Source organism: Staurois parvus, unplaced genomic scaffold (assembly GCF_062004578.1).
Source record: "Staurois parvus isolate SC_StPar_1 unplaced genomic scaffold, SC_StPar_1.0 ptg000138l, whole genome shotgun sequence".
NCBI classification, from domain to species: domain Eukaryota; kingdom Metazoa; phylum Chordata; class Amphibia; order Anura; family Ranidae; genus Staurois; species Staurois parvus.
The window spans coordinates 1,440,925-1,457,402 of NW_028317934.1; the positions used below are offsets into that span (position 1 = coordinate 1,440,925).

At 41.3% G+C, this 16,478-nt stretch overlaps 1 protein-coding gene across 2 annotated transcripts in view; it reads right to left on the minus strand.

The window, feature by feature from the left end:
* Positions 1 to 16,478, minus strand: part of ELP4 (elongator acetyltransferase complex subunit 4) — a 371,616-nt gene that overhangs the window by 319,428 nt on the left and 35,710 nt on the right. For both annotated transcript variants that reach the window (XM_089673478.1, XM_089673477.1), the window contains exon 3: positions 3,682 to 3,803. In XM_089673478.1, coding sequence (XP_089529604.1) covers positions 3,682 to 3,803 — 122 coding nt within the window. The remainder of the gene's footprint in view (positions 1 to 3,681; positions 3,804 to 16,478) is intronic.

Here is a 16,478-nt window from a genome sequence, read left to right on the forward strand (position 1 = left end):
GCAATATTTGTCTTGGTTATAAGTTCAGGAACCTCCCCATTACATATCATAAAATTAAAGCAGGACAATTATAGCATTTCATTGCCAGTGAAAGACAGTCCCGGCACTATTGTTTTGGTCACTCGTTGCTGCACTGGAATGCTGGCAGGGAAACGTGATGTAATCAGGACAGTGTGATATTATACAGCTGGACGCCCATGGAATTTTTAATAGCCTGTGCTGAGCTAAAAACACTGCCTGCTGCTTTAATGCTGCCAGCTCTTTTAAAATCCACTCTAATAAAAAATCAATTGAAACAATACTTAAAACCCAACTCAAACAAGAAAAAAAATATATTATGCTTGTGTTAAAATAAAAACAAATAAAAAACAACAATTGCAATACTCACTTCCTATCCGACACTAGCCCCTGAGGACTTCTCACTTTAAGGTCCAGCACCAGTCTTGTTCTTAAATGATGCCCAGCATCATTCAACCTACTTCCAGTGAGCTCAGGCTATCATGGACACCGAAGATAGATACAACCTCCTGTGCTTAAGATTAATGTTCTGGAAAGTAATGGATCACTACTCTTTCACAGTTTAAAAATAAATACGCTTGTGCGTCCCTCTTAGGACTGGGGAAGCCCAAATATGAAACTGAAAAGACAAAAGAAGGGGGCGCACCAGTCTGAAGCATTACCTTTATAGGTCCTTTTATTTAAATGATGTATACTCAATATCAACAGTGATCAATATCAACAGTGATCAGTATTTCAAGGGGTTCCCCTCTTCCTCAGAGCCAATCAATGGTTCTAAGGAAGAGGAAACCCCCCTTGAAATGTGTCGTCCACCTAAACTCAGAAAATGTCTTCCCTAGACTGGAATTGTGCAGTGGATAAGGAGACACAGATCACTGTTGATACTGATGAGCTTGACATCTCTTGTAGTTTGTGAGTATACATCTGTTTTATCATTCAAATAAAAGGATCTATAAAAGGTAATGCGCAAAGCTGGTATGCCCCCTTTTCTTTTGCCTTTTCAGCATCATGGACATGCCCTGTGAGGGTGTGTTGTAATGCTGACCTAGGCTCACAGTACCACTGCAGAGAATGGCACTCAAATTTAATTAAAAGTGGAAGTAAAAGAAAAACCTAACTCTAAACCTACTCTCAGCCACATTCTAAACCTAACTTATCTAGCCCTGTAAAGAAAAGAAACAAATTGCTATACCTACCTGTTCTGCAGCTTCTCCAATCTGGTCTCCAGCGACACCCTCTGTGTGACAACAGCCAGGAAATGCCTGGCAAGTGATGTCACCCATATAGTTGTTATGGGGTTTCCGTTGTCGGCTGCCTCTCCTACACACTGAAGTTACCTCTGACAGTTCCGCGTGGGACCAGATCAGAGTGGCTGCAGAACAGGTAGGTATAGCAATTTGTTTCTTTATAGGGCTAGACAGATTAAGCTTAGAATGTGGCTGAGAGTAGGTTTAGAGTTAATTAGGATTTGCCTTTACTCCCACTTTAAATGTGTGCCATTCTGTTCAAGAGATCACCCATCAGTGCCGAACAGGTCCGTGAAGTTATGCAATAAGACAGAAGACTGTGTATAAAGGGATTTTTGTTTTGTATAAACAGGTACAAGGAAGGATTCAGGGAAGGAAAGGAGTGTGGGAAAAGACGACGTTGTGCAATAACAGTCGTTACAACCACAAATTAAACACCTAAATAGGATTAAAATATTTAAGACACCGGTAAATTCAGTAATATATTCACTGACAAGAACTTCTGACATTTTTGACACAAATAAGCACAATTCATGCAAATGAAATGTCTGCATACACACAGCCTTACAGGTGGTCTTTACTTGCTATAAACCTGCCTGGCCCTGACCCTGTCCCTCTGGCTTCTTCTCTGCATTGTGCCCACCCATCTGGGCATTAGAAAGTCAGAAACACTTCATTAGTCTCACACAGGGTGGGTATTGTGGGCAATATGAAGAGCAAGAATTTAAAATGTGAAGGTAAGGTAAAGGCTGAAGCAGTGTTTACATCAGTGATAATTCTCCATGGTCTCTACTTAATATTAACCTATCTTGTCCCAATCCTGTTCGCTTTCTACTTCTCTGTATGCTGCCCACCAATCGTGGAAGTTAGAAAGCCAGAGCCCGTATAAACACTGCATAAGTCTCTTGCATGAGGGATAGTTTGCGGGAGGGATGCTGCTTTGGGGACTACTGGTTATTTGTAGGCTGCAAAGGTTCCACATCAGCTGCATTCTTCTATTCTGCAAACATCCTTTAAAAGTTTGACTTTACAACAGTAAACATACAACATGCAAAGTAGCATGTATGAGGGGCGTTGTCAAACCGGGACTTTTAAGTTTATATAATAAAAGAACACATTTCAAGGAGTGGAATGTGCATTTATTTTTCAAAATACTCCCGTTACATTTATACACTTATCCCAGCATTTAACTAATGCCTGGACAGCTTTGGCATAGAAAGAATTGTCAGTACGCTTAAACCATTCTAGGACAGCCAGCTTCACTTCGTCATCAGTGTTGAAATGCTGACCTCCGGAGAACTCTTTTAGGGGTCCAAACAGGTGGAAATTACTCAGAGCGAGGTCTGGGCTGTAAGGGGGATGTGGCAATACCCCCCCCCCCTTACAGCCGAGTTGCTGTAATGTGCACATAGTACGGTGAGCAGTATGAGCTTGTGCGTTGTCTTGGAGAAACAGGATTCCCTGACCTTCCCTGTCAAAATGCTCCTTCAATGTAGTGCAGACTTCAACTGTTCTGTGACGGTCAAAAGCAGAAAGCTGTCTAAGTACCCAGCATGCGCCAACTTTTCAAAAATGCAAATGTTCATGAATGATTGTGTTCACCATTCCCACAGAAAGATTAGTCTCTCATGCAATTTCACATCAGGTTATGAGTCAATTATCCAGGATCAGGTGTTCCATGCGCTGAATGTTCACAGGAATAACTGCTGTGGGATGGAAGACACCACGGCCGGGATCATCACTGACGGATGCATGGCCATCTTTGAAATGTTTACACCATTAAAATGTCTTATGATGCTGAGTGTCTCATCAACGTACTGTGCTTGAAGTCTTCTGTAGATATCCATAGGTTTTACACCTTCATACAAAAGAAACTTCATCACCGCACACTGTTCCATGCTTGCTCTAACACTGCTGTCTCCCATCCTGAATAAGGGTCTCTGGACTGGCGAGTGACATGTGTGCCGCCTATCATTAATAGGACACACTTGCCACTGCGTGTAGTATCGCCACGCTAGCATCCCTTTTTATACCTGTAAAATGAAAAGTCCCGGTTTGACTTGAATGCACCCCTTCAAATTAAATCTCTGATAAAATCTTATAGAAGGCTGTCTTGTCTCTGCCCAAAATGCCAGCACAGGGGCCTAGAATATGGCCCCTTAGGTGCCCAGTTCTGCATGGTGGAAGAGAATCTCATAGTTACCATATTTCTTTGGTCCAGGTAGCCAAAATGATGGGTTGGAAAGGTAATAGAAGTACAGTACTGATAACAAATAAGTGATAATGTTAGTATTCCCTGCATGGGCAAAGCATGGCGTGCCTTTGTATAGAGTTCTTTTTTGTTTATCAAAAGACAGCAAAATTTCATTTTTAAACAGCTTGTAGGTAATACACAAATATAAACAGCAAAGGATACCTTTAGTGTTGTCTGTGGATCCTCACTGGCGGAAGCAACAAAAATCTCATGTCCACTGACTACGCCTTCTGCCACAAAATACTTCAGTAGAAGATTGGAGTATGTGCTGTAAGTATCTTCCTCTGTGAACAGAAAAGTGATATGTTAACACATAACTCAAAAGTAGTTGAGCTTTAGACCACCTCATACTAGCACATATTGGACTGAAGTCACAAGATATAACTGTATAATGTATCCAAGTATAGTGTACCCAAGGATCAATAACTGCCACACAGAGTCTGATTTAAAATGGAAAACACTGCAGGGTTTGCCCAACACTATGCCTCTATTTTACAACTCATTCATAAAATGAGGTTTTATTCTAGGACACTTCATAATGGGAGAAAAGCAGTCACATGACTGACAGATCATGTGACCAGGAGGAAAAGTTTGATAGGTACTGGGATTCCTATGTTTATTCAAATAATCAAATGTAAGAAGTTTTCAGATAAGCTCACAGGCTCAAAACATAACGCTCTCAATGGGTGCCAAGATCCTTTCAATGGGTGCCAAAGAATGACTCTAAATGTAAAAATACATAACTGGGAACCAGATCATAAGGTGAAAGAGTCCAGGAAGATTTTATTCACAATTCAACAATAAAAAAATAAAACGTTTCGGGGAAAAAAAGCCCCCCTCCCTTTAATCAGGGTTTGGAACACAGGAATAAACTTAAAAAGGTCTAAAACATCAAATAAAAAATCAATCTATATTGGGAATCTACATTAAAGCCTAACTCTCAGTTTAATGTCCCATTAAAACTGTCCCAAACAAACAATTTCCTTCACTAACAGGTGCGCTTGATGGACCCACTGTATTAACTGAATGTAGCCTCAGTTTGTGACGTAATCTGCCCACCTTTCTGTCTCAGCCAATCAGAGGAAGCTTTGCATTCAATCATAGAATGCAAAGCTTCCAGTGAATGGCTCAACCAGAGTCTACTTTGTTCCAGGAACAGGACGGGAAGGTCTCGTCCGACTTCTGGTACACCGCGCAGTATACTGTAACTGAGGATAAATACATACAGTTAACTCAGCGCAGCCAGCAAGCGCACCAGTTAGTGTACTAAATTGTTTGTTTGGGCTACCTTAGCCCAAACAAACTATTTAAGAAGGACATTAAATGTGGAGGTTAGGTTTTAACTGTGGTCCTCAGCAATGTAGGTCCAGAATTTCTAAAGAAGCATCAGATTAATTAAAGATTCCGAATACAGATTCCTCTGGTTTTGATATAATGTTTGAGTCCTTTTCAAGTCTTTATTCCTCTGTTCCAAGCCCTGATTAGGGGACAGAGGCTTAAAGTGGTTATAAACCTCTGACATGAAAAATGAACAAAGCATACATCTTTCGATTGTATGTACGTGTCTCAATTCAGAGCACTAAACGGTACTCCTGTCTGTTGCTTTGTTCCTCTGCTATTAGCATGAATCACTTCTGACAAGTTTTCCTGACGCCAAAAGAAAAATGGTTATGGGGAGGGACCTCCAGCAGATTGACAGCTTCCGCTCTGTCCTGTGAGCTGTGTAAAGGGGGTGTGTCCCTTCCCTCCAATCAGCTATCAGAGCTCTTGTACAGCGTGTAACTTCAACTCCCCACCCCTTGCATTTCAGAGCTGAGAGATCTTGTGTAAATTCTACACTTTGAATGGATGTAGGGGACCGATTGTGGTAGATAAACAGGTACAACTAGTGTAGGAGGATTAATTTAATCTCTGTTTGTCACCGGAGGCCAGTCACTTCACTGAGTATATGTAAGGCATTACAACCACTTCAACTAGGAGGTTTGTGTTTTCTCTCTGTAATGTTTCCAGCAAAGGACACAAGAGAGGTAAGTGAAACTTATAGAGATGGCTTTATTTATTTAATGGTCACATATTTAATGATCTAGATTTTTGTGTTAAGTTTTTTTTTAATTGGAACTATGCATACATTTGTGGCGCTGAATAGTGATAAAAATTGGTACTCGCATCTACAGTAATTTGAATATAGGACTGAGCCCTAGAAGACATAATGCAAAATGACAACAGATTTGTGCGTGCCGCTTTTAATACCGCCTCACCCTTCAACGCTTCAGAGCAATTCACAATGACATTTTGTTTGCAAAGCTACTGTCAACAACATTAATAGTTGCTAGAAATGGTGCCCAATTTTCCAAATGCAATTATATGTGTAAAAGGCAATATACATTTAACAGTAAAAAGGTGTTACTTAGAGCTTGACGATTACATACCGAAGATTAAATATGGAATAGCTAAAAGATTTGATGATAGCAAAAAATATGAATATTTTAACTCCCTCTTTAAGGGGTCAAAATGATTAAAATAAGTCCAGTCTGAACAATACTTATATATAAAAACAGTACATGTGTAAAACATATTTATACAAAAAGCTATGGTAGGGAAATGCATGTAGAATTTAAGCCAGCAGTTTTAGGATGCTAAGGGGAGAGGTCCATTAGCTAAAAACAGAACAAAGCTAAAGTATAATGGTGGTCAGACTTTGAACATTCAAATATTTACATATTCGTAACAAGAAGTATCTAAACTTTAAAACAGCCCCCATTGGCCTCTTTCACTATAGGCACTGTGGAGCAATTCATCCTCTAAGATCACAATAGAAGAGGTGAAGCTGTTGAATTCAGATCTAGGCACTCTGCTCTCTGCCTCTTCCTGTATGTCTGTTTTGTGTTTACATAAGAGATTAAGTCACTGCTGGGAGACGGAGCTGAGCTACCTTTGTGAAAGTGAAACTGAGAAGCGTCATCTGCAAAGTTAGGTTAATTACTCCACAGTGACTGCAACTACAGAGGTCAATGGAAGCTTCTTTTAAAGCTCATTTACAGTTTGTTGTTTGAATATTCTTAGTCTGGTCAAAGTTCCAATTTAAAGTGACTGTGTAAAACTGAAAGAAAAAAAAAAAAGATGAAAGGTCGGCGCACCAGATGAGCTTTTTTACTCACCTCTCTGGTGGCTTGTGTCTCCTACCTTCTCTCTGTTCCAGCACTGCAGCCTCTGTGAGACTCTTCAAAAATGAAAATTGAAGTGCCACACCACTGCTAAGCGGTCCAGATACAACTTTACTTCAATATAAGAAAGGGGGACAGTCCGAAAAGTAGCCAACGCATTTCTAGGGGTCCAAGAGCGCTTCCTTCATCTGGGCTTGATTGACAACAATGTGAATAGACTAGAAGTGAACTAGATCTTTAATGTTATTTTTGATGATGATTGCAAGCTCAGGCCTTGTCAGCAGCTGTTTGGCAGCACTGTAAGACTCTTCAAGATTCAACACTTCCAAAATGTCAGTGCCTGTGTTCCCCACCATCCACTAACCCTAACATCACCACAGAAATCAGAAGTGACATAAGGTCGAAGGAATGGCACCATGGCATCCAGCTGGGGACACATGCAACTGACACTCCAGTAAATGGCGAAGCCCAAAGAGTCTTACAGAGGCTGCGATGCTGGAACGGAGGGAACGTAGGAAACATGGGTCTCCAGGGAGATAAATATAAAAGCTCTTCTATCAAACTATCAAAGGGTCCTTTCATCTGGATATTTCTTTACCTGACAGGGTTACTTTAACATAGATGGGCATATGGCACTTTTTTTTTTTTTAAGACACTCCTAATCACACACATTCTGACTCACAGGCAAATATACTGCTCTTTTGCAGATGTGTACAGGTGCCATTAATTCTTAGTAACACCCACATGCATTGACAAATGCAAAGCCTTTGCGGCACCATGCATCTTGATGCAACGCAGTTATTAAAAAAAAGGTCTATCCATTGCACCTTTGTTCTCTACTGTGGTCCATGACCAACACTGAAATCGCCTCCCATAAGCATCTACTGTTTGGGCCCATGCATTTCACGTTGTCTGTATGTAGGTGGTGTAGGGGTAGATTTTCCCTGTCCTCTCCTTTTTCACCTCTGACCAATGTCATACTTAATCCTAGTCTTCCTGACAGCTTGACCCCGGCCCGTATAAGTCCCTGGGCCAAAGCTAAATTTATTTCAACTGCGACACCTGGTCCACCCAGTGACCCGGAAGCTTAGACCCTTTATGCAAAGTTATACAAAAAGCTACGCATATGCCTCCTCATCAGTATTATGTTTACTTACAGATACGTCATTTTTTCTCCTCCATGATTCCCTCCCTGACTCTAGAGAAGCCTACTCTTTTTGAACACATCTGCATTCAGGGTCCATACCAACGGGGCCTAATTTCCTCTATCTATAAGTTACTCTAAGATACTAGTCCTCTTTCTACTGATACACACCTTTATATGCGAAAGTGGCCCCGAATCCTTCAACGAGATATCCCCTTTGATCTGGGAGGCCGCCTCTAGATCCTCTACGTATATGTGTGGTATATAAAGAAAACATTTATAAAATTTTGATGTTTTGGTACAAGACTCCTGAGGTTCTCCATGCTCGCAATCTGAGTGTTTCTCCTGTCTGCTGGTGATGTGGCAAGGACATTGGCACTCTTTCACATTTCCTGGCTTTGCCAACACATTGCACCTTTCTGGAGAGAGGTCCTTAGCCTTTTGCGGCTGCTTCTACAGGTCCATATTCCACCCCATTTGAACCCAATCACTTTTTATTAGGCCTACCTTTTACAGGCCTCTCCAAATCTGCCAAGAAACTGTCCTCTCATGTCTTAACAGCGGCCAGTAGAACCATTCTCATGCATTGGCTATCTACTACACCTCCTACTCGGTTGGAATCGGTGAAGGTTATCGCTGAGATTAGAAGAATGGAGTACCTCACTGCTATTCATGCTAATCTTGCCCCCCTTTTTGATGCAGTTTGGGAACCATGGGATCTTTTAATTTCCGATATGTCTACTCAGATGTCTGATATTGCTGGCTAATCCACTGTTATACATGGACATTGTCTGTATATGCATTGCCATCTATGAGCCTGTTTCCTTTCTTCTTTGTTGGTTTGTGACTGTCATCGTACAACTCTATGCAACATTTTATCTGTTGTTTGTCTTTCAAAACTAAATAAAAACTAAATTATACAAAAAAAAGTCAGAGACCTCTTTTCTCATGTTTCTGCAGATAGCACAGCCCACCGAAATAAATGAGCTTCCTTAAACGCAGAAGGCGGCTGCAGTAACGTGAACCTAGTCAAAGGCTACCTCCTTTTATACATTCACAACACCAATGCTTGTAGTGTCCAAAAGGGTCTTTATTTGCAATACAAAGTAACACAGCCAATGTGTTTTGGGGGTCTTGGCAATTTTTCAAAAAGGATTGTGGGATCACTGTAGTCAATACAGGAGAAGGGCTTTGATAGCTAATAATATAGCATATTGCACTTTATCTTAAAAAAATAGCTCCCACCTCTAAATGCATTAAAAATATTCCTAAGTGTTTTCGAATAATGAAGCAAACTCACAAACAACCTAATTTGAAGTTCACAAGGTTTGTTGGGATGGTACACATGAAAATATAAGTGTATTTTAAGCACACAGGTATGATATACTATTAAACAGTGTCTTGTTGTAATATTGTAAAGTTCACACTTCGCTTCCCCAGGGAAGCCTTTTTTTTCCTTTTGGTAACAACACCTGTGAAACCCTAATTACCACATTTTAACAACAGAGATATTATGCAGGGTGATTAGCAGCCACAAGCCAAGGCTGTTCTCCGAGCACAGACTCTGGCAGTCTGTATGAACCTCATTTTTATAGCTCAAAGCAGTTTAAATCGGCGGCTGCACAAAACATACAAACAGCACCAAAAGCAACTGTTATAAGATAGTTTTTATTTTAAAGCGACTGTCACTAATACATAAAGCTGTGCAGCAAAGAAGACGACCACTGGTTTCCAAACTTGGCACTAAGGCTACGTTCACACTAGCGTTGTGTGCAGGCGGCAGAGAGGCGTTTGGGAAGCGTTTTTACCGCTTCCCAAACGCCTCTGCCAATTCTGCACATTACAGCACATGGTGCTGTTCTAATGGCAGCATTTGCATCGCGTCGCGGCAAAACGGACGCCTCTGGTCGAGTCAGGAAGTGTCCTATTCTCGTCTATGGTGCCGCTCTGCAAACGCCCGGCCGGCATTTGCGGTGCGGTTGCGACGCGGTTGCGGGGCGTTAGCGGAGCGGTAACACCACTCAAACTGCATTATAGGCGTTTGTGGGGCGTTATTAACGCTCAGCAAACGCCTAGCAACCGCCGCTAAACCGCGCATACGGCGTTTGCGGAGCGTTTAGTGGCAAACGCCGGACCAACGCTTGCCAATCGCTATAGGGGCGTTTGGCAAGCGTTGGTAAAACAGCCAAGTGTGAACGAGCCCTTATTGCTTGACTCTCTGGCTCTGCTTACTACTAGGATGCTTACTCAGGCTAGTGAAGGAAAAACAATCTTTAGGTTGCATTTTACTAGTTAAATGAAGTCCCGGAACAAACATTTTCCTTTAATATTTTCCTTAAAGTGTTACTAAACCGAAAAGAGTAAAATCAGTCTGTATATGCAGTAAAGCATGCTTGCTATACTCACTGTGTAAATAAGCAGTTTATTCCTGATTGCTCTGTTCCTCCCCTTGTTTAAGCGACCACCATTTATCTCCTGATAAGACAGACTGAACTGTAGGCATTTTGCACATGCTTAGTTTGGTGTGTATTGCTAGAGATATATATATATTTTTTGGGGGGGGGTAGTGTGCATGTGATCAGCACTGTCCACATAGAGGTCAGGGGTTCTGCATCCTCCTATATATATATATATATATATATATATATATATATATATATATATATATATAGTGAATGCAGGGTCCTGGGTTTAGTAACACTTTAATAGCCACAAAGGATATAAATTCACTTTGTGTGTACCAGATTCCTTTGCAATCCAAAATATTCTCTTGTAAAAGTAATGGTGACATAATTACTGTGCTGTATGTAACCTGTGCAGACAGCAGGGCTGTGGGAGAGGCTTAGCAGGCCCACCCACTACAGACTGCCTGCAGAAAATGCCAGGAGGAGACAAGACCAGTAATCCTGCACAAGAATAGAGAACAGCAGTGACTGGTCTGTATTACAGGAAGCTTCTGCAAGGAAAGCTTTCATGCTGGATTACAGCACAGATCTGGAAGTAATACACAAAACACACTAAGATTCAAGTAAGAAAATACGTCTCTTGTATTTAGACATTTGCTTATCCCCAAGTTCACCTTTAAATGGCTTGTCTAAGTTACGTTACATCAGCTTATTTTTTTCAGCGCAGTCTTTTTTTGTCTTTTAAACTGTATGTTCACCTTAAGGAAGATTTTCTAGGGTGTTCGGTAGTGGCCGCTCTGAGCCATTTAAACTCCAGTGCATTCAGCTATAGTAGGGGACCAAGCATGCATTTTGAAAACCCCGGAGAGGCCGCTAGGGGGCACATTACTGTAATGTTCAGTTCATCCTACAAAACAGCGGGAAGAAGGGAGAAAAGGGGCCAGAAGTTTTTGTAGAGAGTCCCCTCAACAGCTGCATCTGTAATGGAAGGATGTGCACCATTTAAAACAGGAGTGCTCATATGTACTACTTAGAGGATACTGAATTGAACAGGAGAATTTTGCTAAATCTTCCTGAAGGGGAGCTTACAATTTAATGTTTTCCCAGCTGATGTTTAAAGTGGTTCCAAAGTCAAAAGGTTTTTACCTTAATGTGTTACCTGCATTAAGGCAAAAAACATTCAATTTGCTGCTCCTCCTCCCATTCCCCCCCTCCTCCTTCCCCAAATACTCACCTGAGCCCTCTCTTGATCCAGCACTATACCTGTCTGCAGCAGCGCTGGTCTTTCTTCCTGCTCTCACAGGACAGACTGAGAGCAGTGGGAGCCATTGGCTCTTGCTGCTGTCAGTCAAATCCAGTGATGCGGAAGCTGGGTGTGTGGCCGAGCCATGCTGTGTGTGAATGCTCCCAGCCTGGTTCGGCAGCGTGCCTGCACTTGTGCTCCTAAGCTCCCCAAGAGCAGACTGTGTCAGCGAGGGGCTGAAGAAGATAAGGGACCGCTCTGTGCAATATACTTGATCATACCAGGTAACAAAAAACCTTATTTCAGGGGAAAATATTCAAGCCTTTACTATCAATTTAATAATGGATCTTGCGGAGAGAAATATATGTGGCACAAGTCATTTTGTAAGGGGACCGTAAAGAGCACAGATGTAAACGCATTGGTTTGTAAAAAAAAAGACACCCTCATATAAAGTCGTGTGACGAAACGCATACGGACGTGATCAAGCAGTGACGTCACCACGTACGTCGTTACCATGTGGCCAGAGCATGTGACCGCAACTATGTGATCTGTTGCTGAGAGCGGCTGATTATACTTACCTTGATGGAGTCTATATGAATCAGCCATCTGATGAATGAATATTTTCTGGATTGATCGGTGTTGTGGTGAATCTTCCACATCTACTGATATTTGATTGAAATGCTGATTAAACACCAGCATCTGGTGAATTAGCACTTTGATGGGGTGTTGAGCACAAAGGAATTCACAGTTGTGGTAAATATATTTTTTTTTAAGAAAGTTATATATGGACTACACTTTATAATGGACTATAATTTTTTTTGGTGGCAGTTTTTATTTTATATTTCTTTATTTATATATTTATTTATTTTATTTATATTTATTTATATATACTTTAAGGGCATATATAGTTTTGAGAGCGCTGTTTATGGTATTTCTATATATTTATATATAGGGCAACACAGTGGCTAAATGGTTAGCACTTCTGCCTGGCAGTACTATGGTCGCTGGTTCGAATCCCAACCAGAGCACCACCTGCCTGGAGTTTGCATGTTCTCCCTGTGTCTGCATGGGTTTCCTCCGGGTACTCCGGTTTCCTCCCACACTCCAAAGACATGTTGGTAGGTGAATTGGCTCCTGTCTAAATTGTCCCTAGTATGTGTATGTATGAATGTGAGTTAGGGACCTTAGATTGTACGCCCCTTGAGGGTTAGGGACTGATGTGAATGTACAATATATATGTAAAGCGCTGTGTAAATTGACAGCGGTATATAAGTACCTGAAATAAATACATTTATATACTGTTTTATTTGTTTAAAATAGCAGCTCTAATCACATATTTGAAGACTAGGAATTTCATTCTTATATCACGTCAGTTTGGTGCGGTGATGTAGGCTATTAGTTGATTAATCTATCAATTTGTCAATTTATTTGATATATTGATATTAAATTATTCTAGCCTATATATAAAGTTTTTTCAGTTATCTTGCTTGTAAAAAAAGCTGTCAGGAAATCTCGACCACACAGCCACCAGGCTGACAACTTGCCTGCTTCCTCCCATTCCACTCATTTCTGTTGGGTGCTATATTTATTTATTTATTTATTTCACGTACTTATATAGTGCTGTCAATTTAAGCAGCGCTTTAAATATATATTGTACATTCACATCAGTCCCTAACCCTCAAGGGGTGTACAATCTAAGGTCCCTAACTTACATTCATACATACACATACTAGGGCCAATTTAGACAGGAGCCAATTAACCTACCAGCATGCTATATGTAAATGAGAGGGCCTGAATGGTCAGCTGAAAGCAAAGGGGGCTGGACAGTTACCGAATTGGAAGTGCAATCAAAAAGTGCCCAATAGAGCACTGGGAAGAACTTGGCAATTCCTGGTAAATGAATCTGGAAAACTGGTATCAAGGACCCAAAGACTCCGCATAAAAGTAAGCCAATTTTACAACGGCACATTCTCAGACAAGAGGTAAGGAACACGGATACATAAATACACTCTATTTCTTTTAAGAACTCGCTTGCCATTAATGACATTTGTAATATTTCTAGCTCAGACCAAGGCTTGAGTTTAGCAATATATTAGCGAACTAACAATGACTGCAATCTTGCAGAATCCTTCATTTTCTTCATGAGGATTACACGTTTGCGTAGAGAGCTTTAGAAACAACAATGCACCTTGAACTGTTAAAGTCAATGCATCTGCGAGAATCTTAAGTTCTTCAATTTGTCACATAGAAAATAGCTTTTTATTGATTCATTTCTAGGTCACTAAACTTTTGTTGTGTTCAAAAAAGATCTGAAGTGCAGGCATGTGGGCCTCTCCAATACTGCCAATTGTATGTGGCCTTCAATGGCGTGCTGCCATTCAAAGCTGGAGAAATGCAACCGCAATATAGAAAAACTGGAATATTGATGGGTTCAGTGAAGGAGGGGGTTGGGTAGAGAAAGGACATGTTCTTTCCAAGGCCAGATGGAAACAAATTGACAGTACTAACTGAAAAGACAGAACTTTTTTATGGGCCTAATTAATACAATAGTCAAAATAACTTTATTTTAGATGTATTTACAAATTTCTCAGCTCATAATAGAAGTCTATTGATTAAGTCTGACTTGAATTACTCTCTATATAAACAACAAAGCTAATTTCAATACTCTTTAAAGGTTCCATTCAGTTTTATGCAATTTTTATTTTATTTATTATAAGTACTTACATAGCGCCGTCAATTTACGCAACGCTTTACATATATATTGTACATTCACATCAGTCCCTAACCCTCAAGGGGCGTACAATCTAAGGTCCCTAACTTACATACATACATACACATACTAGGGCAAATTTAGACAGGATCCAATTAACCTACCAATGTGTCTTTGGAGTGTGGGAGGAAACCAGAGTACCCGGAGGAAACCCACGCAGGCACAGGGAGAACATGCAAACTCCAGGCAGGTGGTGCCGTGGTTGGGATTTGAACCAATGACCCTAGTACTGCCAGGCAGAAGTGCTAACCATTCAGCCACTGTGCAATGTGGGATGCCCTGGGTCTGGGCCACCTATCACCATGCCCAGATGATGCCATGTCAATACAGGGATTTTAGATGGTGTTGGAAACTGCACATTTGTTTGAAACTGGCGTGAGAGAAAAGCTTGTCTGCTATAGGTTACATCAATCTGCTACTGGCCTAATTAATGGCAGAACTTTCAATGTGTTAAATAGCAACCAAAAAGACTTCTCAAGGTGCATGGGCCATGAATATTTATTAAAGTGTGCGTGTCTTGAATATTTATAACAAACACTGAAAAGGTCCTCTAAACAAGCATACAGCTAGTGAGGTGTGAAAAGCCTGACCTCACTGTCCTACATGCTTGATCTTGAAGCTGGGATCAGCATTGCTGCATCTCACTTGAGCCCTTTTAAAGTAGAACTGTAATGCAATCAGGTTGCATATATGGTAATCACGGGCGGACTGACAACGCATAAGGGACCCCGGGCAATAGGGGATTCATGGGGCCCCTGTGCCTTGTCCACACTCAAAGCACACCCAAAAATGCCTATAAAAGGTACCAGGGGCACTTCATGGGGCCCCCTACTGACCCCGGGCCCTCGGGCAGTGCCCGATTGCTTGAATGATCAGTCTGCCCCTGATGGTAATACATATACCTCTGTTTAACATTTTTGTCTGATAAGTGCTGCAACAAAGGGCTAAAATATCACGTTCTTGCAGCACTAAGTCGGGCCACAGTTCTCACACACAGGTATCTGCCTGGCTCTCTAGTGGTCTGACACCCCCGAACAATGGATCTAATTCCTGGAGAACACTGTTGATTGCAACAGTGTTCAGGAGAACGTTTTGGACCGCTGGAAAGCCATACCATGAGAGCAATGATCCAGCTCTCCTGCTGCCAGCACTGGGTATTTAGCACTTAGTATAGCAAAAAAAAAAGTAAAAAAGAGGCAAATGTTTTATCTTGTAAGTAGCCTGACTGTATTACAGTCATAAGTTAAAAAGGATCAATTGGGCTTAAGGAACCAAGTCAGCAATAGCAGCCCCCATGTCCTCAGAGGATCTATTTAATGCTGGAAAGGACACAGGAATCTCAGTGGCAGGCAACATATGTTTGGCCAGCTCTGTCTCGCACGAGAAACAATATAAAAATGAACTGTCCCAAATTATTTATGTCCCAGAGTTTGCTGCCTGCACTTCTGCTTTACAATCAGAATCACCTCCTTCATAGCACTGCCTGCAGTGGCAGCGCTGGCATTTAAACTTATTCTGTTCAGTCAGTGCCCTTGGCATCCAAAGCAAGACTACAGATCTCTATATTTAGATGCCATTCTGGATGAGAGCTTTTTCTTTCTTTTTTTTTTCCTGTTCCTCTGCCAGCAGCTGCAGTCATAATGGCATCTTACCTCTGGCTGGTACAGCAGACGGGGCACCCCTGCATCTTCGCAGTGAGTGTATGATTGCTTGTAGACCCCCCACCACTCTACAGAGACAACAGAAGTTATGTAGGTGGTTTTTTTTTTTTTTGCAGTCTTCATTTCCCTGGTAGATTTTTCGATCTGATGCAAAAAAAATAAATAAAAATGCCAGATTTCATGTACATAGAGTTAGGCAGTGTCACCCTTGGTGTATTTGTTTTACAGATGGGCAGTGGATTATAAAGTAAACCTGCCATAAGAGAAATAGAGGCTGCCATTGCTGAACTCCTGCTGAAAATGCTAGTTAACTGGGTGTCATGTTGATCATCTGGCTTCAGTATTTTAAGTCACTGACCCCTATCTTGCATGTCAAACAGCAATAAAGTTCCCCTCAATAGGTCACTGGGATGCCCACATTGCAATATGGAAAGTACAGCAGCAGAGATCTGTCTGAGCTCTGGTATGCAACTAAATCAGGATCTCCAGTTATGCTCTAGTTCTAGAGGCTCCCATTTGGCGCTGGAGCAGAATTATTACACGGAATATTTTATACTGTGATGCCTCTTTCC